A 24,948-nucleotide genomic window follows, 5' to 3' on the forward strand; every position below is an offset into this window, starting at 1 on the left:
TCCAAGGATGGAGCCGCTTTAAGTTCCAACGCGTTTACAACATTCAATCTTCTCCTTTCAGTGCGACGGATATGAGGTTCGATACGTCACCAAAAGCCAAACTCTAAATTAAATTATTGTTTCTTTGTAATATATTTGATGTCCAAATGTTGCTGTTGTGGAGAGATTATTTTTCTTCAGGATGTAAATTCATTCGTTACCAACAGCAGATGTAACTGTGGGTTTGGTTATTATACTCGGTAGGAACATTAGTGCCTGTGCAATGATAGAAACACTTGAATGTCTGGTTTCACAGCCGAACGCTTTGACCTACGAGCTGCAGGTGAGATCCGTGTGTGTGTGTGTGTGTGTGTGTGTGTGTGTGTGTGTGTGCGCGGTTCCACGAGGAACCCAAACCCTTATTAAACAGTCACACTTCGGTGTGCGCGGACGTACGGACCAGTGAACCTTCATGGTGTCTTCTTAGTGAAAACTTTGTTCTTTTTTTGATTTTTTTATTCAACTGATGGTTTCTGTGGATTTCTCTCCATTTCTTTGCATCATGGTAAAAGTGCAATAAAACAAAATAAGCAGAATGTTTCAAGTGCTTTGTTTTTATCAGGAGTCATTTAAATAGGAATCTTTTCACCTTATAGTTACAGCATTTTGTCTCTTGAGGACTTTTCATCCCTCTTCTTCCCCTTAACGTGTTGAGGAAGAACCTTCACGTTTCACACGGCTTCAACAAGAGAACCAGTAGCGTCTGTTTATTAATATTAATATGAAATACTTCCACGTGAGACGCTTATCAAGCTCCTCAGAAGGACGGCAGGTTTGTGTGCAGTGTGTTGGTTTGCAGGAGACGTTGTTCCTGATCGGTTAGCCGCGCTGTGCAGGCGTGTTCATGACCTTTCCTCTCAGAACCGGCGGGTGAAGCTCCTTGGCTGGTTTACATGAATGCACACGCACACGCACACACACACGCACGCACACGCACACGCACACAGCTGTGAATGGAGGAAGTCCCAGACAACCATCAGAGGGACCCGCAGTGACCAGAAGAGAACCGAGGGCCGTAATCAGCAGACAGGACGCCAGCGGAGGCCTCGTCATGGGAGCGAGCCCCGCGGCGCTGATCTGATCTCAGTTCAGAGCGAGCTGACACGGCGAGCCCCCCCCTCCCCCCACCCGGTCCTTCATCTACTGCTTCTGCCCCCGTCTGCAGCGAACAGGCTCATTGGTCACGTCTTGGTCAATGAAGTCAGTCGTGTTGCTGTTCAGATATGAACCTCCTGATGTAGAACGTTGTAAATAATCACACGGAGGGAAAAACAGAGCGTTTTATCAGCCGAACGAAGGTTAGAAAAATACTATTTTTAGTATTTATTTCTACAGCCGTTATAAATGTTATAAATATCAGAAATATCAGAAAATTGTTGGATAGTTTAATCAAACAAATACATTGAATTTTATAAAAATATTTTTTTTTGTAATTAAACATATTTTTGTCACGTCAGCTATATGTATTCTTTCTTTCAGAATTAAAGTGTGAAATATTAAAACTAGAAAAGGTGAGAAGGACACCTGAGTGAATCTTATGTAATATCATACATTACTGATATTACATATTGGATTAAACCGCTTAAAGAGTCATTGTAGCCAAAAGGCCTCACGACGCCATTGGGGGTTTAAACATGTGAGGGACTCTTTAGTGTCACTAAGCGGACCAGAGGACCCCCCCCTTGAGGACCCCCCCCCCCCCCCCCCCCCCGAGGACCCCCCCCTCTCTGTGGCCTGCAGGGGTTGATTCAAAGGCTTCATGTCTTCATTTATTAGACTGAACAGCATCCTCACGTGTGTGTTCTTACTGTCCAGGTGAGAAAGGAAGTGGTTTATTCTACCAGCTCCCCTCTGCTGCTTTAACCAGCTCCACAGCGTCGGCCCGGTACGGCGCCCACCGGCTCCTCCCACCCCGCCGGTGCCACACACGGAGGCCCAGTCGCCCCGGGGCTGTTTGTCGCCTCTCGGGGGGCCTCCGATTGCCCCCTTCAGATCCCCTCCGAGTGCACATCCCCCGCCTTATCGCCACGGAAACAATTTATGGCCATTACAGAGCATTATAGATTACATCTGCAAAACTTCCCGTTGTTGACTAAACGTCTGCCACAGTGGACACACACACGCACACACGCACACACGCACACACACACACACGCACACACGCACGCACACACACACACACACACACACACACGCACACACGCACGCACACACACACACACACACACACACGCACACGCACACACACACACTAAAGAGTTAACAGAGAAAGAAGACAAAGTGTTGTTTGTTGGTTTGGGGGTATCTGTTGTAAGTACAGGCAGAGAGAAAGAGGCAAAATAAAACATGAAGGCGGACCACCCAGAATCCTGCAGGGGGGGGCAGGAGGGGGCAGGCGGGGGGCTGGGGGGGGGGGGGGGGCATTGATAACCCCGCTGCTACTCTAAGACGACCTGGAGTCAAAGTCAAAGAAAACTAATAATTCCACATGTTGGACTCTTTTTGCAGAGTCGACCGCTGCACATGTGAAGATCACATGACACGGTGTGTCACATGACGTCGGTGACATCACTTGAGGCCGCATTTGAAGCCCACCTGACCTTTGAGCAGCAGCTCGCTCCTCTTCTCACCGCGTCTTTGACTTTCTCTTATGCAGTTTGTCCGATTCGGATCGAGATCTGGAAACCGACCAAAGACAGCTTCCATTCATGCACATGTTCCCGTCCGCCGCGGGGGGGCGGAGGGGGGGGGGGGCTGCAAATATGAACGTATTGTGCTCAGCCTGTTAGCCGCAGCACGTAGCCGCGGGTCATTTTGATGCGCTGACCGCTGGCTCTGCATTTCCTGTTGGTCGTTTTTACGTCCGTCTACTCGGACTAAACGTTTCTAAACAGCTGGAAGAAAGATTGTAACAATTGGAAACAAACCAAATGAAGAATAAAGCATTTACATTAAATAGTCGTCTCATATAAGTTTGAGTTTCAAATATGAATGTTGATTCCTTTGACTCTTAAAACGTGAGCAGTGCTGCTGATGAAAAAACAGAATTAGTGAATTTAAGCTTTGAAAACAAGAGGTGAAAGAGCAAAGGGGGGGGGGGTGGGGCTGAGAGCAGCTGGGACGACGTGGAGGGAGGAGGCAGCAAACAGGGGGTTGGGGGGGTTGTGTGGGTGGAGGCAGCAGAGGGGGGCTCGGGGGGCTCGTGTGGGTGGAGGCAGCCGTCATCAGTGGGGCTCAGAGCGGCGGCTGGCTGAGCGGAGCAGGAGGGTCCGATGAGACGTGCAGGTGGGCCCCCCCGTCCGGCTCCTCACGGTGCAGAAATGTTCGACAACTCAAACTACCCGTTCAACTGCTTCAACTACGACGGAGACGGATACCCGTCGTCCAGCACGGACGAGGAGAAGAAGATGTGCAGACCGGCGTACAGGTACGGAGCGCTTTATGGTCATTTAATGTCATTTAATGTCACCTTAAAAAGTGTGACATTCTTTTGTCTACCAGCAAGTCTCAGACATTTGTTGGATTTTACATTTTTTTAGACATTTAGACATTTTTCTGATTTTATTTTCTGATTTTTTTAATTTATTGTTATTTTTTTTCTTTTCAATTTAAAAAAAAATATATTCTGAGGCTGACCGAACAAAACCAAACAATATATCTTGTGCAGCTCGCTTTCAGTCTGTGAACAAAAAGTCAGCCTGTCACATATTACTGATACAAATAAATAAACTAAACTAATCACAAACATAATCAATAGTGTTTTATCATTCTCTTAATATCCACTTAGTTTAGTTCCAGATGTTATTATTTTTTATTTCTGGACCACTGGTCGAGTTTTAAATGAAAATATATTTTTATATACTTTATCTTTTCTATCAGATCTGTTTAAATTCTGTTTGATTTATTAATTAATTAAAAGCTTCCATTCTAGCCTCGTTGAGTTAATCATAATATTCTCTTTAGTTTATTTAACATTGTTTTATTATCTTATCAGAATTAAGAATTTAATATTAAAAAGAATAAGTGTGGAATTCAACTGACAACCTTTTACCAAAATGAGGTGTGACTTTTGCTCAGCGACACGCGTCTGTTGTAAAATGATGTGACGGTGATTCACAACCTGCATCAGGTTTCTGTTATTAGATGATCGTATTACGCTGAACACGCTGGTTTCATCCACCGAGTCGCTAACGTGCCCGTGTGTCAGCTACATAGCGCTGATCGCCATGGCGATCCAGCAGGGCCCCGAGCAGCGCGTCACTCTGTCCGGCATCTACGAGTTCATCATGAAGAGGTTCCCGTACTACCGCTGCAACCAGCGGGCCTGGCAGAACTCCATCCGCCACAACCTGTCCCTCAACAGCTGCTTCGTCAAGGTGACGCCGCCGCACGCCGCCGCACGCCTCCACGTGTCGCCCAGTCGAGTAGAAGGGGTTTTAAGTTCGCTGTGTTCTCGCCCCCCCCCCCTCAGGTTCCTCGTACGGAGGGCAACGAAAAGGGGAAGGGGAACTACTGGACCTTCGCCAGCGGCTGCGAATCGATGCTCGACCTTTTTGAGAACGGGAACTTCCGGCGCCGCCGCCGCCGCCGGAACGTGAAGATCGGCTTCCGGGATGCCAGGCAAACGCCCCCCCGCCCGCTGGAGAGCCACGGCGGTCGGCAGGGGCCCGAACCCGACTCCTCCCCCGTCTGCCCTTTGAACCGCGACAGGCCGAGGCCAACAAACCCGCCCCCGAATGGAAAGCCGGAGTCCGAGATCAAGTTCAGCATCGACTACATCCTGTCCGCCCCGGGTCCGCCCCCAGCCGGGTTCAGGTCCCCCGCGGGGCCCCCGGCGGCCCCCCTGCACGTCCTGGAGCCCCCACATCTGAACCTGCACTTCTGGGCGCTGTGAGAGGAAAGAGAGACGGGACTCGATCTCCAAAAGCACCGCGAGGACCAAAGAAGCGAAGACGAGGACAGACGGCGGGACGGATCCCAGACGGAGACGCATTGACCTGCACGTAGCGCGGCGTGCTGACAGAGTAGGTTCCAGTGTTCTCTTCGTGTATGTTCACGGGAGCCACGATCACGTGCAACACGCTTTAAAACGCCACAATACTCTGAATCAAAGTGAGACGATTCTTTGGTAAAAGGACACAATGATTTGTATAAATGTATCAGAGTGAATAATCACACATTTCACTACAGACCTCAAAATCCCCTCCAGACACAAATAAAACAAGAAATATACGTGTTAATAATGTAATGTGACTGTTAAAGGACATTTATTCCTTCCAACTCATTAAAAAAAACACAACTTGTATAAGCAGATTAACCAGTCGGTGAAAAGAAGAATCTTTCTAGTGAAAGTACGCTGCAAGTTTCTGACTTACATGTTGAACCACGATTGGTTTCCAATTCACAAAATCATGCAGATGATTCTCCTCGTGCAGATGATTCTCCTCGTGCAGATGATTCTCCTCGTGCAGATGATTCTCCTCGTGCAGATGATTCTCCTCGTGCAGATGATTCTCCTCGTGCAGATGATTCTCCTCATGCAGATGAACTGAATGTTGAGCAAAGACCCTTTGACTCTTTCTTCCTGGTTCCATAAAGTACTCTGTGTACTACATAGTTATTGTCAAAACATACAGATAAGCGGTTAAAGTAGTAAAAAGAAACCAGGCGAGGTACAAAGAGGACTTCTGCATTTTGCCGTCTTTACGCTGAATTGGATTGACAGCCGTTGGCACCGTTTCCTGTTTTTTCCCTCCGATTTGTAGAATTCTTCGATCCCCGACTGACTGTTGGTGTTGTGAGTCACAGAGTCCTGTTTGTCTGGTTATTAGTATTAAGTTCCACTGTGAACACAATACCCACGGAACACGCTTAGAACGAGCACGTATGTGCTGACGGAGCCGTGTTCATTTAAATATCAGTAACCGTTTGCTTGTTTCTGACCTTTTCCAAACATTTTGCAAATGATTTTCATTGACCTTTTGAAATCCTGATTGACTGACACTTAAGTTCTGATCCAGTCGGGCCTCCTCGTACCATCACGCACACTTAAGAGAGGCGTCGCGAAACAGAGGGCCAACATTTCCACGCGTGTACAGAGGAGATCAATCATAGCGTGTTGAAGGGACATTTTTCTATTTAACCTTTATATTACGTCTTGACTACATCAGACGAGGGTTTCAGCGCACTTAACATGAGTGGCATTTAATATAGCTCAACACTTGCAAGGTGATGCTGAGATGTGACCCTATTTAAATACAGCAGCAAACACGCGGCGACCTCCCGACGCGATTATAATTACGCCTCTTACCTGCTCTGCAAATCTTCCCCTCATCGATCTGGAGCTCCAACATTCCCGTGTGAACTGCCCCCCAGCGAACGTCTGCACACATGTTTATGGATCAGCAAGTTTCCATTAACAAAGTTGTTGATGTTGAATAGCGGGGGCCGCCGCCGCGGACGTATTTGGGTAAATTAACTTAGCATAAAGTGCTGCGGGGCCGCGGGGGTCTTTTGAGGCAGCTAAAGAGGAAGCAAGGCACCAGTCAGGCCCGAAAAGTCAATGCACACTTCACGTTGTCGGGGAACGCGTGAAACTGTGGCTGCCGGCGCTTTGTCCCAACCAACGGCGTCTATTAAACAACTATTAGAAATGCGTCCGTTGGCCTCCATCCCTCTGCGAGGCCTCTAATATGTTGTTCATGATTATGTGCATCGGTGTTTGTCGCTGCAGCCGTCGTTCGGCCGCCAGGTAACACGAGCAGCAGAACGGCTACAAGAAATTGGGAAACCAGTGAAGCGCGACGTTAATAAAAAGCGATTCATAAACACAATTAGGTGATTTGATCCTCAGTGTTTGTTTAGCGGTCAGATTACAGCGACGAGGATGAATATTGGTGCGTTTTCTCCCCGTGAGGTTGAAGGAGGATGAACGACCGAGGACGAGCTGACGGAGAGACAGAGAGACACCTGCAGGCCTTTGACACACACACACACACACACACACACACACACACACACACACACACCTGAAGGCCTTTGACACACACACACACACACACCTGCAGGCGCACATCCAGTGTGCACTTTAAAGCAGGAACGAGCTATTATTTCAAACTGGCTTCACTGTGTGTGTGTGTGTGTGTGTGTGTGTGTTTGTGTGTAGGTGTGTGTGTGTGTTGGGGGGTCTGTGGGTGAGAAAATCAACACATGTCGATCAATGGCAGTTGGGGGACGTTACATTTCCCTGCCAGGAAAACCAGGAGGAAAATGGAAAACACTGAGTTTAATTTGACAAAGATCTTTGACATGAAATATGACTCACACATCTGCCACACATCTGTTTGAATTGGTCAGTTCTCATTTCACAACATTCCACACGTGGTAAGGTTTGAGGGAAGGTTATTGTGCAAAAGGTGTCGTGATTAGATCCTTTGACCCATTGTTGTCTTTTTTTAAATCACAGTGAACTTGAGAATAAAATGCAATTATACAATTTCACACGATATGTCCTTGTGTGTGTGTGTGTGTGTGTGTGTGTGTGTGTGTGTGTCTGGTATTTGAGGAAAAAAACGTAATTGCAAAAATCCAATTTTCGTCGTACGAGTGCTTTGTGATGATGTTCTTATGATGTATGTAATGAAAAAAGAAAAGCTGGTCGACATTTAATTTTCAAAGTAGTTTTTTAATATTGCCCAGCAGGGAACTACCTCAAAGTTGTACAATTCAACCTACTTTTCCCTTTAGGTAATTTCAAACTATTTAAAATGTTATTTTTGAAACATTTGAAAAGTAAAAATCGGTTTATATGTAATTTTCAAAATGACATTAGAGGTAAACAAAATAAGGTGGAAAACCTTCTGAGCTTATGACCAAAACCACCCTGCTGTACTCCAAAGAATGGAAAATAAATGAAAAGAATATTGGGTCAAAAAGAGTTTGGGAAAAAAAGTCAAATATTAGGTTGAAAATTGTAAAAAGAAAGTCAAAAGAATATTAAGTAAAAAAAAGTCAAAATGTTGAGAAAAATAGGCCAAAAGCTGTCCTGAAAAAAAGTCTAAATGTGTAATATTTTTACTCTCTTGAAAATATGATATATATATATCTCATATTTTCAAGAGTAAAAATATCTGCTTTTGAAAAATGTTGTGGAAAAAGTCAAACAAGTACAGAAGAGAAAGTTGAAATGTGTTCGATAAATGATTGTTTTGAAAAGAAAGTCAAAATAGTAAAACACATTTGATCAAGATATTTTGTGTTGAAAAATGTAGGAAAGAAGTCAAAAAACATTAAGCCAGAAAAGGTTTTGAAAAAGACGTCTTAATATTTTGAAGTGTTTTGAAAAAAAAAAAAAAAAAAAGGAGTAAAATATACAAAAAATGCAAAGTATCTTTTGTTGAAAAATGAAGTTAAAAAAATGTAGGTTGAAATATGTAATGAAAAAAAATCCATAGTTTGTCTTTTTATATATATGGGGTAAATGTATGTATAAGATTGTATAATAAAATTATATTAAGTAATTACAGAAAATGATCAAATAAATGTGGTGGCGTAAACACAAGAATATACTAAAGTACAAGTACAATATATAGTGCATATTGTGAATGTACTTGATCCGTCTGCAGTCGTATGACTGAGTTCTGTGTTGCAGAGGAGATCCATTGCAGCGTCAGACAACATGCAATGCAACTACAATGCACCACAGCTCCTCAGCGCTGGATGCTGCTTCGTGCAGGAAACGGATTTTCATCGTCAGCTTTATTAATGCTTCAGGATGAAAACCAGCAGGGGGCGCTATGCAGCTGCTAGTGAAGAGGGGCCTCACAAACAGCAGGGGGGGGGGCTGATGTAGAGCTGATGCTCCATGTTGGTGCTCCCTGGTGAACTGGTTCTGGAGTCCAGCAGCTCCTCCCACTCGGGCCTCTGCAGCAGACGGACCCACGAGTGAATGTGATGTTCGATTTAAGCAACGGGTCACAGTTGTTTTCTGTACCACATCGACGCACGATACGCACACGCAACGCTGCACTGTCCTACGCCACCGGGCCGCACGCGGGGGCTCGCCCACCGCCTCAGGAACCATTCCTCAAATTACCATCAGACTCTGCAGCTGCTACGCCGTAAAAAGGAGCGTTTGGCACAAAAGCATCTTCTCTTACCTCCCGGAGAAGAATCCACAGCCTCTTCACTGTAAAGTCTGAATGTGAATGAGCACATGTGGAGCGCAGCGATGCAGAGCCGTCCCACAGACCCCCCCCCCCCCTGCTTCCCTTTGACCGGGAACCCCGTCCAGTGGCCGAGGCTGAATGTGTGGGGCCGTGTTTCGGGATGAGGCGATCCCAGGCGACCAATGGGGAAGCCCGTGGTGGGGGGGGCCCCCCGAGGGCCCCCGGGGAGGGTTTACCACGGGTCAGCTTCAGCTGTTGCCATGTGAAGAAGGGCGGCGGATCAGCGCTTCCATCCTGCAGTGAGGAATAACCAGGCAGCAGGAGGACGCACACACACGCTGATGTTTTATTAGAGTTCATGCAGAAGCAAAACAACAGAGAGAAACGGGAGACGGAGGAAAGAAGAAGCCGCCAGAGAGCACGGCCCCCCCCCCGGCCCCTCCCACGGCGGCACAGAGACACGCGTTGTTCCCGGTGTGCAGAGGATCCAGGTACAAAGCATCACAGCAACAGAGATAAACGTTAAACGCGCCTCTCGCTCTCTGTAGGTGTCCAAGTCCACCTTTGCGGTTCTTCACGTGCAAATCCTTCAGAGTGATTTGTGTGTTCGTGGGAGAACGAGCTTCTCTTGTTCTCTTGCAGACCGGAACCCACAAACCGATACAAGCATCAGACATCAAAACACAGCGGGCAGCAGCGACGGATAGAAAGAAACCTGAAGTCCACAAAGAAAAGCACTAAACCGCACGCCACTAAAACACGGCCTTCTCTTCCGCAGTGACGGCATTTAAACCACCGACGTGGAGAAGAGTCCTTGACGACACGCTGTTAGCGGTTAGCCGTTAGCGGGACAGGTGGAACCGGGACGCTCGTTTTCAGCTTCCTGTGGTCGAGCAACACGTTTCATAGTTTACTGTCGAAAGAGCAAAATGTCAGAACAATCTCATTTCAGGAAACAAATGTCAGGCTGAAAGGTCGGACCTCTTAAGACGTCAGCATAAGAAAAAACACACACACACACACACACACACACACACACACAGCTGCTGTAGTGCGTCTTTTCCTTCGTTTCTACCCTCCACCAAATGATCCCAAACACAGAGGAAAGCCCAACGATACAGAACACGTGGAGTTAACTACCTGCACAGGTACAGACACGTTTATGTGAAATAATCCCAACAGTGTTTGTTTGTCAACGATAATGTGGCCAAACCAAAAAAACATCTTCCCTTCATCGTCGTCTTCCTCCAAAACGGCCGTGTGTGTTGGATGAAAATCGGTTCCCTTTTCTTGTGAAAAACACGACCCCAGTGAGGTGGAAGCAGCTGAAAGATAAAAACCTTCCCAAAGACGACATGAATCAGCTGCTGCGTCGCAAATATACACACGAGCCATAAACTCCACGTTTGTCATTTACACATTTACAATTCCCCCGACTCTCAGCAGCTGATTTCCCACTAGGAGAACGCGCTGTTCTGCAGTGGAGGCGTGATGATGAGGAGGAGGAGGGGGGGGGCTTAATGCCTGCTGGGGGGGCTTCAGGTAAGAAATGCCCTACTCATAATAACAACAACAACAAGAACCTTTTAGAAAAGTCTGAGAATTAGCAGCAACGTGATGCTCTGACGTCCTCGTAGTGGCCACCAGGCTCCATTCAGGGGGGTGAGGGTGGGTGAGGGTGGGTGAGGGGGGGGGTCCATGGTCTGGTGGTGGGTTTAAAACAGGACGTTTGATTTGGTCTTCCCTTTCTTGTCTGTAGCGTCGTGGAGAAGAGTTGAATCGTAACGGTGGTCGTGGTGCTTTAGTGTCATTGGGTGAAGCTGCTCGGCTGGTCGGGTCTTAGGCCTTAGGCGGGGGTCAGAGGTCAACGGTCTAATTCGACATGGCAAACAGGGCGTCCTCCGGCCTGTCTGGCTTCTTGCGGTTGGGGGTTCCCTGCGCTGCCCCCGGCTCGCCGCTGGGGGGCGACGGCAAGCTGGGGACCTTCTCCACCGCTTTGGCCCTCTCCTCCAGGAACTTGTCGAACTCTGGAAGCGGATCGTTGGGAGCAGAGAAGGACAACGTGAATTTGAGCGACGCTGCGGACGGCGAGCGGGACGTCAACAGATTTACGACCCACCTTCACTCGTCACGCCTTCTTCAACTTCGTCCCCTTGCTGATGAAAAACAGGGACAACAACAACGTCACAAACTGCCAAAACGAATCCACTGAACACCACCGCAAACACACACACACACGGAGCCGCTTACCTTGGCCTACGCCCAACATTGCGCAAATCTGATTTTAAATTAATAATTAAAAAAATAATTCTATTGATGCCCATTTTTTTTTTTAAAGGACCAAAAGAAATTCACCGGTTGTTTTCCAACCAGAACACCTGGATATTCTGTGGAACATCTGCAGGAAATGAGCATGAACTCTTATTATTATTATTGTATGTATGTATTATTATTATTATTATTCACAAAAAAAATGTCAACATTAAAATAAGTTAATAACACATTTTGGGTGCGATATGATCTTTGGCACAGCTACAAGTCAGGTGGATTCAGCCATTCACAGGCCAGATGTTTGACTATAGCTTCACAGCACAGCGTTAGTAACGTTAGATCAACCAAGGGAGGAAAAGAAATGTTAAAGAGAAGTGAGAGAGAACTGCAGGCAGCAAAAAAAAATCATGACGGCTCACCACATCAGTACAGAGCCACTCCTCTATGTCATCCATGACAGCGGCCCGGCCTCCGGCGGCCTACGAGACGCCGTCGAGACGCACGCCACAAAAGAAAAAGAAGAAAAAAAAAACGCCCCAAACAAACAACAGAAAATAAGACTTAAAAGGAAGTTCAGCGTTAACTCAAATGCAACTTAAAGTCATTGGTGACGGCAAATAAAGACACGGAATGGAGAACAATGTGTGTGGAGCATCACACACACAGTGATGATCACGTGATCAATGTGACTCACACACACACTTCATGAATGGAGCAGGTCTCTCAGAAAACACCAATTCGGCCTTTTCCTTCTCCAGCAGTCCCCATGTTGACATGTTACACACAACATGTGTAACATGTCAACATACAACATCGACCAAACAGAGAACAACATTTAGCCGCCATTCACCCCGGTCATGTGACACGGTCGAGTTAAGAGGAAAAACGGGCCGCTGAGTGACGCCTAACGGGAAGCAGCTAGGATTCTTTATTCATATACACATAATACACGCTAATGTTTTATATAGATATACATGAAGGAGCTGGAACTTAAATACTTTAGATATTTGGGTCTAGCGCACACACGTGTTTCTAGGGTGGTGAAGAATCACAACGTGGCGCTGAGACTCACCGCTTCTGCTGCGGGCTGATGCACATCCAGGGTGGGGGGGCGGCCCTCGCAGGCGTTGCCTTCTTCTTCTTCTTCTTCTGCTGCTGCTGCTGCTGCTGCGGCGGCGCTGAGACGAGAGGCACATGAATGGAGCTGAAACAATCGGCTGACGGACATTCAACGGATCTACGGGAACATTAACAAGGAGCCTCTGAAACACTCCGTCCTTACGTCTTGTGCGTCTCAGGCAGAGCGCCGGTCCTCGTCTGAGCGAAGACGTCGAAGTCGTCCTGGCCGGCGGGGGACTTACAGCTGGACAGAAAGCTCAAGGTGCTGCTGACGCTGTCGGCGCCGACGTCTGCAGGGGGGGGGGGGAAACACGGGTAATGTGCAGCGTGCAACACGACGTGCTCATTCACTGAGGAAGAAACGCTGCAGCAACCACTGGTGCCACATGACACCTTAACGTGTGGGTCAGAGGTTAAAAGGAAGAGCTTTTTAGGAAATGACTTTGTCTCTTTCTTGGTAGTTAGACAGGAAGAACAACACATATCTGATATCTGCATTAGATATGGCACTAGAGCGTTTTAATGCTAAGCTATCCATCAAATTCCCATTAAGACGACGAAATCCCAAAGGGTTAAACTTCCTTTAATCCAGTAACGTAAGCGAGTGTCCTCTAAAGAAGTCGTTTCGCCTCAGAAACACTTGAGGCGTCGCTAACTAGCCTGCTAACATATTAGATGAATTCCAGAAGTTGGATTTTATTCGGTGAGAGAAGTCAGGTACACATACCGAGGCCGGCCAGGCGGGAGGCCAAGGTGGCCGGGGAGGAGGGCCTTGCTGCGTGGGCGGCGGCGGCGGCGGCAGCGGAGGGCAGGCTGGCTGGGGGGGCGTTCTGCATGTTGCTGACCACTGCTGGGGAGCCTGGGCCGAGGTCGATGAGGTTGTCCTCGGTGGCCTCACTCAACACCTGGCGAAGGGAAAGTTTATAGCGTCGTTCTTGAATGAGTCTAGAAGAGGAGGTTCACGGTGACAAACACGTGGGTTTGCTTCAGGAGAGCATGAAAATGACCGTAAGGGAGGACAGCGGGAATTTAAGAGAGCGTCTTAAAAACCCTGTTTCTTAAGGGGGGGGGGGGTGCATAAACATTGCTTTTGATTAAAACATTTACAATAAGAATAAAAGTGCTGGTTATCAATACGGAGAGAAGCGTCCCCTTAAGAAGGTAGGAAGCAGGAAAGTAATTAAAACCATTTTAGAAATCCCAAACCCCGACAGTTTAAGAAGAAGCAAACGCGAGGGGACATTGATTCAGCTGCTGCCATCTTAAAGCTTCCGTCACCATCAGTCCGGCTGTTCACCAGTCAACACATGCCGTATGGGGCGGGGGGGGGGGGCACACCACTAAGCCATGTTTGGAGGGGCGCTGGGGGAGTGAGGCTGCTCATTTAGGGAGCGTGACAATATTTTCATACTTGCCTGTGTCAGCTAGCCACAGAAACAGAAGGACAGAAAGGACAGAAAGGGAAGACACAGTGAATAGCTGTAACATGCCAGTGCAGGAACACACTGTAATGGCAGGATATCCATGGAAGACAAAGCCTGCCTGATTAACTGCAAACCCAACGGGGGGGTTAAGCATCCTTGCCCCATGCTTCTCATCGGGATTCCCGCCATGTTTTTGGTCCACGTTGAGTTTGTTGTAAAACTAAGAAGTATGAACGGGTGCAGAGATGAGATGAAACAGCAGAAACGTAATAAAAGCCGGAGAGGTCTGGGGGCATGCGATCAGCACAGGGAGATGAGGGAGCATTGCGAGGCAGTAATATACGTCAGTACAGAGGTGAGCATGACAAAGCATGTCAGAAGCTAAAAGAAAGGACAAAAACAGGCATATAAAAAGCGAAATAAAGGCAGGAAATCTATCCGATGCCGACAGCAGCCGTTCAGAGTCCTGAAGCTCCTTTTTGGAACCGCGGCATTGGTGGATGTCTAAATACAATCAGCCCATCGCAACAGCAGAATGCGCCGTCGCCTCGATCAACGTCCCCCCTGCTGGACGGGACTTGCGTGCGAGTCGACGCAATAGTCAAGGTGATTAGCGTTTAATGGAAGCAACTGCGTGCACATCTCCTCTGGGTTGTCGTTTGGTATGTAAATGTGGTCAATCACTGACAGGTAGCTTGGAGGCGCCGGCATCGGAGTGTGACAAATCATGACGTGGACCAACTGGCTCAGAAGCTGCAGACAGGTGAAGCGACTCACCCCATTGTTGACGGTCTGAGCAGAGGACCTCCCAGACCTGAACCTCTCATACCTGACGGACAACATGAAGGAACATCTCTCAGTTCACCTCGCCACCTCTGTGCCAACACAAAATGCTGCTGGTGGGAAGACACGCTGCGGGTGTGCGTTTCTCGTTGTGTTCCAACCTTTCGTAGCGTAGGAAGATGTTGTTGAGGTCATCGTTGACGTGCAGCAGCTCCTCAGTCACCGTCTCATTGGAAACACAAGAGATGAGCTCCACTATCCTCTGCTGCATGGACCTACAAGTCCTGTGCAGCTCCTGCACACAAACACGTTTTGTATTTCAATTTCAACAAACGCGCGCGCACACACACACACACACACACACACACACACACACACACACACACACACACACACACACACACACACACACACACACACACGCACACGCACACGCAATGACTTGCCTGCAGCAGCTCATAGTCGGAGGCGTCCTCCTGTCCTGGGACCATCTCAGTCAACATCTCTGACATCACCTTAGTGTTTCCACGGACGACGTCCAGTTCGCTGCGCAGCCGGCAGATCTGTGCGTTAGAGTGAATTTGTGTACAGTTTTTATATTATTAAGAATTATCCCGCTTGAATTTAACGACATCACTTAGGGGGAGAGAATCCTGACCGAAGGAACATGGAAAGTTTAACGAATAACTCAACTGGTCTCAAATGTTATTGGACTTAAAAGTGTGCAAAGAAGGACAATAAACAGCCATAAAGAATTGCAAATGACAGGAGACAATTTAATAATGGACGCTACCTGCTCAGCTGTGGGATTGATGGATCCAGAGGCCGGGACGACGGGAACCTGAGGGGCGATGTAGGCAGGGGGGACCACCTGTGGTGGGGGCTGAGGAGAGCCGCTGAACTTATGCAGGGTGGAGTCGCCCTCCGGAGCAGAAGCCAACTAGAAGCAGCCGTGGAAGACAGACAAATTACATGAGAACTTTCTTCTAGTTCCATTTGAAAAGTAAAGTTAGGCTGCGTAGGAGGAGGAATAATAAGAAAAGTAATATTGTCAGAAAGTGACGAGGACATTGATTACTCCCTCCTACCCGCTGGGGCGTGTGTATAGGCGACAGGGTCTCTAGGTCCGACATGGGGAACTCGATGCCTTTCCTCTTTAGCTCTTCATAAACTTGGACCACACCTGTAAGGTCTGGACTGCTCCTGAAGGCATCAGCCCACGCCTGGTGGGGGGAGGGTAAGGAAAGAGTGAGAGGAAGAGAGGGCATGGAAACATATTTGTTAGTTAGCAACTAAGAATTGCTTTATTGTTGTCATGACTACTCGTTGTGCACCCAATGCTCACTTGTAACATCGGGTGCACAACGACTAGTTGTTGTGCTCATCATCTCCATGAGTCAACAAGACTTGCCGCTGTGTAGAGGGACGACTGTGTGACACCTTCTCCCACCCGGGTTTCCCCAGCTGACCCCTCTAATGACTAGACAAAAACACACAACGGATCCGCCCATCCAGCCCGCACGCAGCACAGTGTGCGCAGCGACGTGGTTTCACTGGCAGAAATAAGAGCGCTGCAGTGTAAGATGAGCTGCGACAGGTAACTAGAGCCACTGCGCTTCACCTGAGGCTGTGCCTGGGGTGGCCGGGCCTCTGACATGCACCCACGGTGCCTTTAACCGTACCTGAATAAGTGCAAGTACTTTGTCTTGAACTATTGTAGGCGGGTTGTTTTTAGGGGAGATGATTTTCACGAGCACGCCATCCACAAAGTCCCTGCTGGTGACCAAAGCGTGGAAGCGATGGCCGCAGTTTTTCACACCCGTCTCCAGGACCTGACGGATGCAGAGAAGAAACCGCTGTCACTCTAAACTGTGAATCAAATCCGTTTACAGGCATTTCAAGCTCTAGCTTTTCTAACACAGAAAGTTTAAATGATCGGTGAAAGCAGATTGTACATAATACAATAAACTAAAAAAAACAACACGATAGCACTTAATATCACATATGACTCCATTGTCTGATTGGTAAAGGAGACTTTATAAATAACGCTTTTTAATACTGTAGCATTTTAATACTCACCGTTAAAGTCAACATCACTTCTCTGTAGTTCCTGTTGCCATTCAGCCTCTTCTTCACGGCTCTAATCGCATCCTTTGGCCTGCGCACACACATCGACACACACGTAACAAGTCTGAATTAAACATGAAGGATAACATAGTCCAGTAAGTCCAGAGCTTTTAAATGGATTGATAAAGTAATTCCATGCAGAACAAACACATTTACCCAGTTGACGGCGTTCTTTATGCTGCATTCTGAATGAATGAATGATGGACACAATTGCAAAAACCTGATTCCAGGTACAGGTACATGCCAATGTGCATGAACACAGTGGCTGTTAAACTTTACCTGAGGCACTAATGATTAACTTTTACACTCTTAACTCAACTAACAGACCAAATAATCCTCACAGCAGTAACACCCTTTACATTCCCCAGACGGAACGCCAATGCTGATTCAGTTTACAACCTGCTGATCAAACAAGACGTGCACACCACACACTTTAAACACACAGGACGGGGTTACAGGAGGAAGGAGATAAGCAATGAGGCCTTGCATACAGCCAAAGCATCTTCTCCTAGTATGACACAGATGGAGAAAAGAGGAAACGGATCCCTTCTGATAATGTGTCCTTCTCCAGCAACGCACTATGCAAATGGGAGACATCAATAATGCAGCCCATACAAGCGGGTTAATCAATAACAGATATGGACATTCATTGCATGCTTCCATCTGAACTCACCCATCCTCGGTCTCATTGATTAGATCACAGATTTCCATGTTAAGAGTCCAGTCTTCATTTTGCAGAGAGCCATCGGTGGCTCTCTCTGGAAACACACGACATTCGGTTAAAGGGGGAAAAAGCCCCAAAGAGACGCCTTCTTAGTTAAAGTGAGCCGACAATCATTAAGACGAAGCCGGGCGGCTACTGAGCTGTTAGCGGTGGCTTCTACCAATCACCCTCTCAGATATTACAATTACAATCACACACAAATGACTGTTTTATGTCCCACCTCAACTTGACAATGACAGATGTCAGAGCTTTAGTTTGCTAAATGTAGCGCTAGCAGTCCGCCTAGCGCAGCTAGCACTTAGCTAGGCGGCTAACGGTCCGGCTGTAGAGAACTCGTTGGGGCTCGTTAGCATGCTAACGCCAGCACGTAACTGACCATCGAACATGGACCCACACGCATCTCTACGCGGTGCCGAGTGATAAACATGCGGTTACATACCGATGCAATGCCCCACCGGGGTGCTGTAAGGGTTTCCCAGAAGGAACTCCATCTTACTCGACAACAAACAGGTCCATGGGTCGATGACGATTAAAAAAAAAAAAAGAGGAAACGTCCTAAACGTCCCGCCCACAAAGGAACGTAATTGGCTAAGAAATTCTGACATTTGGCGTGACTGGACAGCTGATACGTCCGTCACGAGAGTCGGGCGATGGTAAATAAAAGACACCAAAGGTCGCGGTAATAAAACTCTTAACGGTAATTGTGGGACTGTGCAGTCATCCTTTTGGATTCCAAAGACAAACAACAAACACGCAACAAAAGGCTTTGTTTGGACTTTAGTTCACTATAATCTTTACTGACATTTTGCTTACAAAGGTGGAATCTCAACAGTAATAGTAACAAGACCTTAAACGTTGCACATTGAAATGACTGATGTATGAAGAGTCCGTCTACTTTTCAATTGGATCTTTTGAGAAGAAATACAACTGCAAGTGGAGACTATATTAATGAATCGGTATCTGTATACACAACTCAAACTGAATATGACAAAATAAATACAACATGGATAAGGTCAATATTAACTACAGAAAATAATTTGAACGCAGTACGTTTCATGTATTGCAGACCAAACACTGTACCCGGCACAATTAGAATGGAAAGTCTGCCGTTGGTGTAGAATTTGTCCTTTGCACCGTACAAATGTGGCACAGTGCAAAAGCAGACGCGGAATTAACATTCCACCACCAAACAGACAACAACATTAGTCACTGCTCTGTTGAAACCACGCAGCGGGTCCAACAGGTTACGGATGACTGGAAACTCACTATTTAACGCTGCATAAAGACAGAAAATGTTGACTCCATAAACATCACTGCCAAACAGAGCAGACAGCATGTGTCGTTTGTCTCAATAGAAACAGAAGCACAGATACAGAGTTGCTTGGTGTGTTCTCGGTTTGAGGGCACACTTGATGGTTTTTTTTGCTTCAGCTCATCCATCTCAGTCCTGCATTAGTTTGCGCTTGACAGTCGAACTCTCCGATGCGAGGTGAACAAAAAGAGCTCCAGCTGCGGTCCGTGCCCTCAGCTCATACATGTCATAGTCATGGGCCCACTCCACGTTCCCCCAGAACCCAATCTGTGCAGGGGGGGAAAAACATGTTAGAGGAGTGGAAGATTGTCTGCAGGCAGAGCAGCAGGAACTCAACTGTTAGACTGAAGCCGTAACAGCAAAACATATTTGAATACTCTACCTGGTATTCCTCCTCCAGTCTGGAGAGCAGCACAGCTTGTTCCACTGTCAGATGTCTGTCAATCATCCCCATGGACAACACAACAGACTTCAGCTGGGTGATCACATACTCAAGACCTGCACAGGAGAAGCCATATTACTGTTCAGCTCTGTCCTTCTACAATTAAAGCTTACTGCTAGTGCAAAAGTAATAACACAACTATTACACGTATTTACAATTACCACACAGCCCAAACTAGAACATTTCTAAAACATGGCCCATTTCAGAAGAAACTAAATGTTTGTCTGGGATCAGCTTGGAGGTGATTCACCTGTCAGGGACCAGAAGTTGTAAGAAGTCAGGTGTTGCCGGAAAGTGTCTTTGGTTGCGTTTGGGATCTCAGGACCCAAAATACTGGACGAGGACCCAATGGTGACATCATATCTGCAATTGGGTTGTGAGAAATAAAGACAATGAGGAAAGTGTTTTAATGCACCTTGAGGAAAGCGAACGCTCCCGTTACCTTTTTTCCATCCAGTGCAGCACAGGGTCCCACTCATTCTTCTGCAGCTCAACCAAGGCGTTGGGCTCATCGACTCTGTAACTACACAAAACAAACATTCGACGCCACATCTGCCAGGAAACATGAAATAACATCAAGTCAAAGTTAATAAGAAACAAAGTAGTATACCAGACAGTGTCAGTCTCCAGGAACTTCAGGGCCGCAGTGATCATCTGGTCCTTGTTACGTTGGGTGGGATTGTCCAGAGCGGTGTTGCATAGTGTACTCTGCAGGAAGAGCCCCAACATTTCATTTTCAGTCTTTTTAATGCCCTTCACCAACACACTTTCTCCTCCCCTCCTGCCTTCGGCGTGACGATTACTGGAAGGCTCAATTTTAAAACCTTTAAATAAAGCTCTCAAAGAATATCCAGCAATCCTAAGCAAACATAGACCCTCCTCCAGTCGTACCAGGTGCATGGTGTAGAACTTCAGCGTGTCCCTTTGGGCGTCCCACTCGGTTGCCACGGCGATGGCCAGGGCCTCATTTGGCACTGTGAACAGCTTCCCTCCCGGCGTTTTCAATTTCCTTCTGTCCAGGTTTATCTCATACAAACCAGCTAAAAGGAAAGATTGGAATATATCATTTAAGCAGGACAATGTGTGTGTATTCTTCAAATCTAAAACATCACACATAGAGGAGGGCCGTGCTGAACAGTCACAGTGAAGAGCACCAAAGTGTCCCCAATCAATCACAGAAGACTTAAGACACGTACCTTCCCCTTGCGATATACTGACATCTTGATAAAACCGTTTTCGCTCTGGAAACAACACATCACGCGTGTCAACACAAGAACAACGAGGGTACGTTCCGACCTCGTGCACACTGGTGACGTATCTCACCTGCTGTGGCTGAGGACTGACTTCTTGTGCACAGGTGAGCGGGAGAGAGGACGCGTCCTAAGCGGCTGTGGAGCCTCCTCAACATAGTGGTGGTCATGTGAAGACGTAACGTTGATATTTATGGTTTTAAGAGAAGCTAGCTGACAGGCTAGGCTAGTTTCTGACAGCGATTCTCTACTTCGTCGAACGCTAGCTTAATAAATACGTGTTAGCATCGAGTAGTTTTCTTCCGTAACGTCAGTGGCCAATTGAATAAAGTTGCTATACCTCTATTAACTGGTTCGCATTTTCTCGCTCGGCTTTAGAAGAGCAGCCCCGGCGATGCGTGTGACCTTCTGTGTTTGAAAGATTGCGTCGCAAACAGTTCTCGTAGCAGGGAAGTGTAGTTTTAACAAGTGTCTCCACGTACCGTAACACCACAGGAGAGAACTACAGAAATATATCCCCCACAAAGCCTTCCGCAATCCGCGCCAATCAGCGAGCGGTTTGTAGGCCAGGTGAACTCTGTCGGCCAATGGGAAGCGCGCATTCTGCTGCTCGAAGTCCACATACTTTTCTGGAAGCTTGGCGCCTGGTAAACTAAACTGTGGAGGAATCGAAGGGGTTTCGAATGTCGGCGGACCTCCCGGTCCTCTGCCCCCTTCTCCATAGACGCCGACAGAGACCATCGCTCGGACTGCAATCAACCGAGACCCGTGCCCAGCCAGCCGAGCGGGAGCCATGCCTGTCCCCGCTGGACACGCCAGCGACTCCCCGGCCGCGGCCTTCGCATCCTCGGCCTCGCTTATTCCTCCGCCGCCGATTAACACCCGGCAGCCCGGTGTTGTCACCTCGCTGCTGTACAGCGGCTCCAAGTTCAGGGGCCACCAGAAGAGCAAAGGGAACTCTTACGACGTGGAGGTTGTTTTGCAGGTGGGGCAGTGGAACGCGTATCTCACGCTTTAGGGCAGCTGTCAGGGGGGGTTGATGATCTGTCAAACAGCGTAGTGATGATTGACAGCTGGGAAGCGGTGAGCTCCGGCCTGCCAACACCCCTCAACCAGAAAGACACATGCAGTGCAACACTGATCGATAGCAGTTTGCGTTTGAGTTTTACAAACCCGCATCTTTGTGGCTGTTGTGCGGAAGTATTAGTTTTGTCAAAAAGATCCGTCTACATTATTTGATTGACACTGTCATTTGAATGTAAAACTCTGAACATGAAGTAAATGTGCACTTTTCTTTTTAAGCATGTCACCATGGAGGATTCCTACTTGTGTGGCTACCTGAAGATAAAAGGGCTGACTGAGGTGTGCCAGCATTTGCCTTCTTATTGACCCACAAACATGAAGCATTTAACACTCCTTGTGTTTGTAAGACGAGTGTTTAGTCTGCTTCTCGTGTTCATGCTGTCACGTTACGTCCTAAAGACTCGACTGTCATTCTATACAAAACTCATGATAAACATTGATTATCAGCGGTGAATTCCCACCCTATAATTTAATAGGGTGACTGACAGACTCAATAATAATAATCAATAATAGACGGGACAAAGAGAAGAAAAGCCAAACCGGCATGAATCCGACTCGCAGAATCCGCAGAAAACGGTAACGTGAGCGGTTTTCTGTCGCAGGAATACCCGACTCTGACCACGTTCTTCGCCGGGGAGATCATCAGCGGGAAGCGGCCGTTTCTCACCCGGAAGTGGGACGCAGACGAGGATGTGGACCGTAAGCACTGGGTGAGGCTCGCAGCTTTGGTTCGTGGTCTTCACCAGCGCCCTGCAGCTGGCGCGTCTACCGGGACCTAATCCTTATATCGCTTCTTCTGTCAAGGGCAAGTTCCAGGCTTTCTACCAGTACGCAAAGTCATTCAACTCGGATGATTTTGACTATGAGGATCTGAAGACCTCTGACTACATATTCATGAGGTGGAAGGTAAGGCGCCCCACGTTCGGTGTGACCATGCACATGTTGTATTAAGTCACCTCTGGGCTGCAGCTGCTTCTGTTTCTCGCGCCCGTCCGTCCCTGCAGGAGCAGTTCCTGGTGCCCGACCACACAATAAAAGACATAAGCGGAGCTTCCTTTGCTGGATTCTACTACATATGCTTCCAGAAATCCACGGCAACGATCGAGGGCTACTACTACCACAGGAGCTCCGAATGGTAAAGTCCGTTGGAGTCATTTTTCAAATCAGCACACTTGTTGCTGGAAGGTTGCCGTTGCTGCAACATGTGCTCGGGGAAAAGTCCTCCATGGACCGAATGTCCACGTCTCTGCGGCGTCTGTCAGGCTGCGCTCAGATCTTTACCGTTTGATGAATGTGGCCTTTGCGAACAGCTCCTAGTTAGACTGTGTAACCTTATACGGATGAAGCAGAACAATCCGACCCTCAGTTTGTTGCATTTGATTAATATGGTTGTCATTCCTGGCTGGGAGCAAACTGAGGCCCGCTTGTACTTTAGTGTTTTCAATTTGGTTTGACATTCTTTGGCATTCCTTTCATGCGCCTCTGCACATAATGCTTCGGCCATTGTTACAAGCAGCCCCCCAAATTCCATCCAGTATATTTCATCCCTTCCTGCGACCGATCCCCAGAAGCCGTTTCCCGCTCTGATTGTTTTTCATTTGGCCGCTCGTGTCATTCCCGCTGTAATGTGGACGTTCCTCACCGTCGTGACGAATGTTATGGTCCTCTAAAGCTTCTTCAGAGGACCACCTCGCTGCCCACACAGGGAAAAGGCTGAACGCACTTTGTTTGTTTGTCAGTTCCTCAAGTCAAGAGTTTTTACATCTTAACATCCAACTTTTTTATTCTAGCAAAGCCTTTTATTCTTGCTTTTGACTTCGGTTGTATCAGAAGACTCCGGCCTGGTGTGGATGAACAGATGCTTCAGACTTTTAATACAGTCCACATGATGTTCTTTTTAACATCTTCGGCCTCCACAAACCCTCCCCGCTAGGTGGTGAAAGCTTGGTCAGTCAAACACTTGTGCCTGTAACCCGTGTGGTGTCCTCATGCTGCAGGTACCAGTCCCTGAACCTCACCCACGTTCCCGAGCACAGCGCTGCCGTCTACGAGTTCCGGTGACCCCGGCTGCCTCCGCGGATCCTCGCGTGATGGGACACAGGCGAAGGTCACAGCAGAAGGTCTGCAGACTCGTACGCGTGGCCAACAATCGGACGCAGAGTGACCGGTGGACGGATGAATGTATGGATGCCAACCAGCAGCTCCCACCGGGCCGCAGGACTTCATCATCAGTTTTAACGTCTGGTTTGAAAAACTCGCACGCTCTGTTTGCAACCAGAAGCGTCGCCGGCTTTCACTCGGCCAATGACGGGTGAGCATGAACGCACATGACCTCCCCCCCCCCCCCTGGACGACGACTCTGAGGACGCCGACACGACCTCTAACCAAGTAAAACGCCATGTCGGTGGGCGAGGAGTTTGGCTTCCTGATTGATCGGAGCGTTAATCAGCCCATAAGCTACAGCGGCAGTATTTGGGGCTCTTTGTTTGTCCGCCAACAGGATGGTTGAGTGACACTTTTAAAGGCTGCAATGTGAGTGACGAGCTGAACGAGCCCCCCCCCCCCCCAGAGATTATTATCGACATGTGGCTGCTGTGGATCTTGTTCTATTGCATTACATTTGCACAAAGACGGACTTTACGTTACAAATGATGAGCAGGACGAGCTTCTTGACGGGTTTTTAAGGGTTTGACAGCGGAGGTTCAGAGCCAAAACAAACACAAGTATTCTTTTTTCTTTTCACTGCATCAAACAAAGAGCTTTTTACTCCCTCGTCTGTCCTTTTAAACGAAGATGCTCTCCATCCCCACGTTTCTGTCCCCTCGACTATGCAACGCTTTTAACATGGCACTCTTCAAACATAAAACCTGCAGTTTTCAGAGACAGAATTGTATTCTATCCTCGTGTGTATATATAATGTGTGTATGTATATGAAAAAAGAAAAGAATCTATCTTCATGAAAGGAAATACTTTGTTCAAATTGCCTATGAAAACACTCCCTGATCATGTTCCCTTCCCGCGTGATGGTGCCATCTCTCTAAAGTTTATCAGAGTCGTATTATAACAGTGCGTTTTGGATTGAATTGGTGTGACTGTAAAGAATGGATTTAAAAAAAATACCGTTCACTGTGTTTTTATCTGACAAATATACACCTCAATCATTATTTATTCATTTTAAAGTCTAAAACAATCTGCGTTACAGTTAAA

General features: G+C 47.5%; 4 protein-coding genes and 1 long non-coding RNA gene across 10 annotated transcripts; 2 read left to right on the forward strand and 3 right to left on the reverse strand.

Moving 5' to 3' along the window:
* Positions 1–3,275: 3,275 nt before the first annotated feature.
* Positions 3,276–5,285, forward strand: foxl3 (forkhead box L3). The gene is made up of 3 exons (XM_040176356.2): positions 3,276–3,466; positions 4,247–4,415; positions 4,511–5,285. Exons 1-3 carry the CDS (start codon positions 3,312–3,314, stop codon positions 4,931–4,933), a joined length of 747 nt encoding a protein of 248 aa, XP_040032290.2. The 5' UTR covers positions 3,276–3,311; the 3' UTR covers positions 4,934–5,285.
* A 2,417-nt stretch (positions 5,286–7,702) lies between these two features.
* Positions 7,703–9,332, reverse strand: LOC144407943 (uncharacterized). The gene is made up of 2 exons (XR_013467656.1): positions 9,198–9,332; positions 7,703–8,961 (listed from the first exon to the last, which is right to left on the reverse strand). It is a non-coding gene; the product is annotated as an uncharacterized LOC144407943 (long non-coding RNA).
* Positions 9,333–9,530: 198 nt separating this feature from the next.
* Positions 9,531–18,237, reverse strand: tom1l2b (target of myb1 like 2 membrane trafficking protein b). Of its 6 annotated transcripts, none has more exons than XM_078102592.1 (15): positions 18,094–18,237; positions 17,604–17,688; positions 16,883–16,961; positions 16,486–16,635; positions 15,892–16,026; positions 15,597–15,743; positions 15,250–15,366; positions 14,965–15,098; positions 14,798–14,849; positions 13,324–13,501; positions 12,760–12,886; positions 12,550–12,652; positions 11,897–11,956; positions 11,326–11,362; positions 9,531–11,233 (listed from the first exon to the last, which is right to left on the reverse strand). In XM_078102592.1, exons 1-15 carry the CDS (start codon positions 18,143–18,145, stop codon positions 11,079–11,081), a joined length of 1,611 nt encoding a protein of 536 aa, XP_077958718.1. In that variant the 5' UTR covers positions 18,146–18,237; the 3' UTR covers positions 9,531–11,078. The 6 variants fall into 6 exon arrangements, with proteins under 6 accessions (XP_077958718.1, XP_077958717.1, XP_077958720.1 ...); XM_078102591.1 differs by having other exon boundaries at positions 12,550–12,655; XM_078102594.1 differs by lacking the exon at positions 11,897–11,956.
* A 182-nt stretch (positions 18,238–18,419) lies between these two features.
* Positions 18,420–21,093, reverse strand: atpaf2 (ATP synthase mitochondrial F1 complex assembly factor 2). Its single transcript, XM_040176354.2, has 8 exons — positions 20,732–21,093; positions 20,605–20,649; positions 20,300–20,448; positions 20,019–20,116; positions 19,851–19,931; positions 19,659–19,771; positions 19,349–19,464; positions 18,420–19,233 (listed from the first exon to the last, which is right to left on the reverse strand). The coding sequence occupies exons 1-8, from the start codon at positions 20,826–20,828 to the stop codon at positions 19,096–19,098; spliced, it is 837 nt and encodes a 278-aa protein (XP_040032288.2). The 5' UTR covers positions 20,829–21,093; the 3' UTR covers positions 18,420–19,095.
* Positions 21,094–21,243: 150 nt separating this feature from the next.
* On the forward strand, positions 21,244–24,685 carry LOC120819187 (glucose-induced degradation protein 4 homolog). Its single transcript, XM_040176357.2, has 6 exons — positions 21,244–21,643; positions 21,961–22,020; positions 22,344–22,451; positions 22,546–22,647; positions 22,746–22,876; positions 23,739–24,685. Exons 1-6 carry the CDS (start codon positions 21,452–21,454, stop codon positions 23,800–23,802), a joined length of 657 nt encoding a protein of 218 aa, XP_040032291.1. The 5' UTR covers positions 21,244–21,451; the 3' UTR covers positions 23,803–24,685.
* Positions 24,686–24,948: the final 263 nt, after the last annotated feature.

This window comes from Gasterosteus aculeatus, chromosome 5 (genome assembly GCF_964276395.1).
Source record: "Gasterosteus aculeatus chromosome 5, fGasAcu3.hap1.1, whole genome shotgun sequence".
Classification (NCBI taxonomy): Eukaryota; Metazoa; Chordata; class Actinopteri; order Perciformes; family Gasterosteidae; genus Gasterosteus; species Gasterosteus aculeatus.

Excerpts from the sequence above, each read along its gene's own strand:
- foxl3 (XM_040176356.2), top strand. The coding sequence starts at position 3,312 with ATGAGACGTGCAGGTGGGCCCCCCCGTCCGGCTCCTCACGGTGCAGAA. Across the intron at positions 3,467-4,246 it reads ATGTGCAGACCGGCGTACAG|CTACATAGCGCTGATCGCCA; the intron begins GTACGGAGCGCT and ends CCCGTGTGTCAG. Across the intron at positions 4,416-4,510 it reads TCAACAGCTGCTTCGTCAAG|GTTCCTCGTACGGAGGGCAA; the intron begins GTGACGCCGCCG and ends CCCCCCCCTCAG.
- tom1l2b (XM_078102591.1), bottom strand. The coding sequence starts at position 18,145 with ATGGAGTTCCTTCTGGGAAACCCTTACAGCACCCCGGTGGGGCATTGC. Across the intron at positions 15,367-15,596 it reads TCAATCCCACAGCTGAGCAG|ATCTGCCGGCTGCGCAGCGA; the intron begins GTAGCGTCCATT and ends TCTAACGCACAG. Across the intron at positions 11,957-12,549 it reads ATCAGCCCGCAGCAGAAGCG|GCCGCCGGAGGCCGGGCCGC; the intron begins GTGAGTCTCAGC and ends GGCGTCTCGTAG.
- atpaf2 (XM_040176354.2), bottom strand. The coding sequence starts at position 20,828 with ATGACCACCACTATGTTGAGGAGGCTCCACAGCCGCTTAGGACGCGTC. Across the intron at positions 20,650-20,731 it reads TCAGTCCTCAGCCACAGCAG|AGCGAAAACGGTTTTATCAA; the intron begins GTGAGATACGTC and ends TGTTGTTTCCAG. Across the intron at positions 19,772-19,850 it reads CTGCACTGGATGGAAAAAAG|ATATGATGTCACCATTGGGT; the intron begins GTAACGGGAGCG and ends ACCCAATTGCAG.
- LOC120819187 (XM_040176357.2), top strand. The coding sequence starts at position 21,452 with ATGCCTGTCCCCGCTGGACACGCCAGCGACTCCCCGGCCGCGGCCTTC. Across the intron at positions 22,021-22,343 it reads AGATAAAAGGGCTGACTGAG|GAATACCCGACTCTGACCAC; the intron begins GTGTGCCAGCAT and ends TTTCTGTCGCAG. Across the intron at positions 22,648-22,745 it reads ACATATTCATGAGGTGGAAG|GAGCAGTTCCTGGTGCCCGA; the intron begins GTAAGGCGCCCC and ends CCGTCCCTGCAG.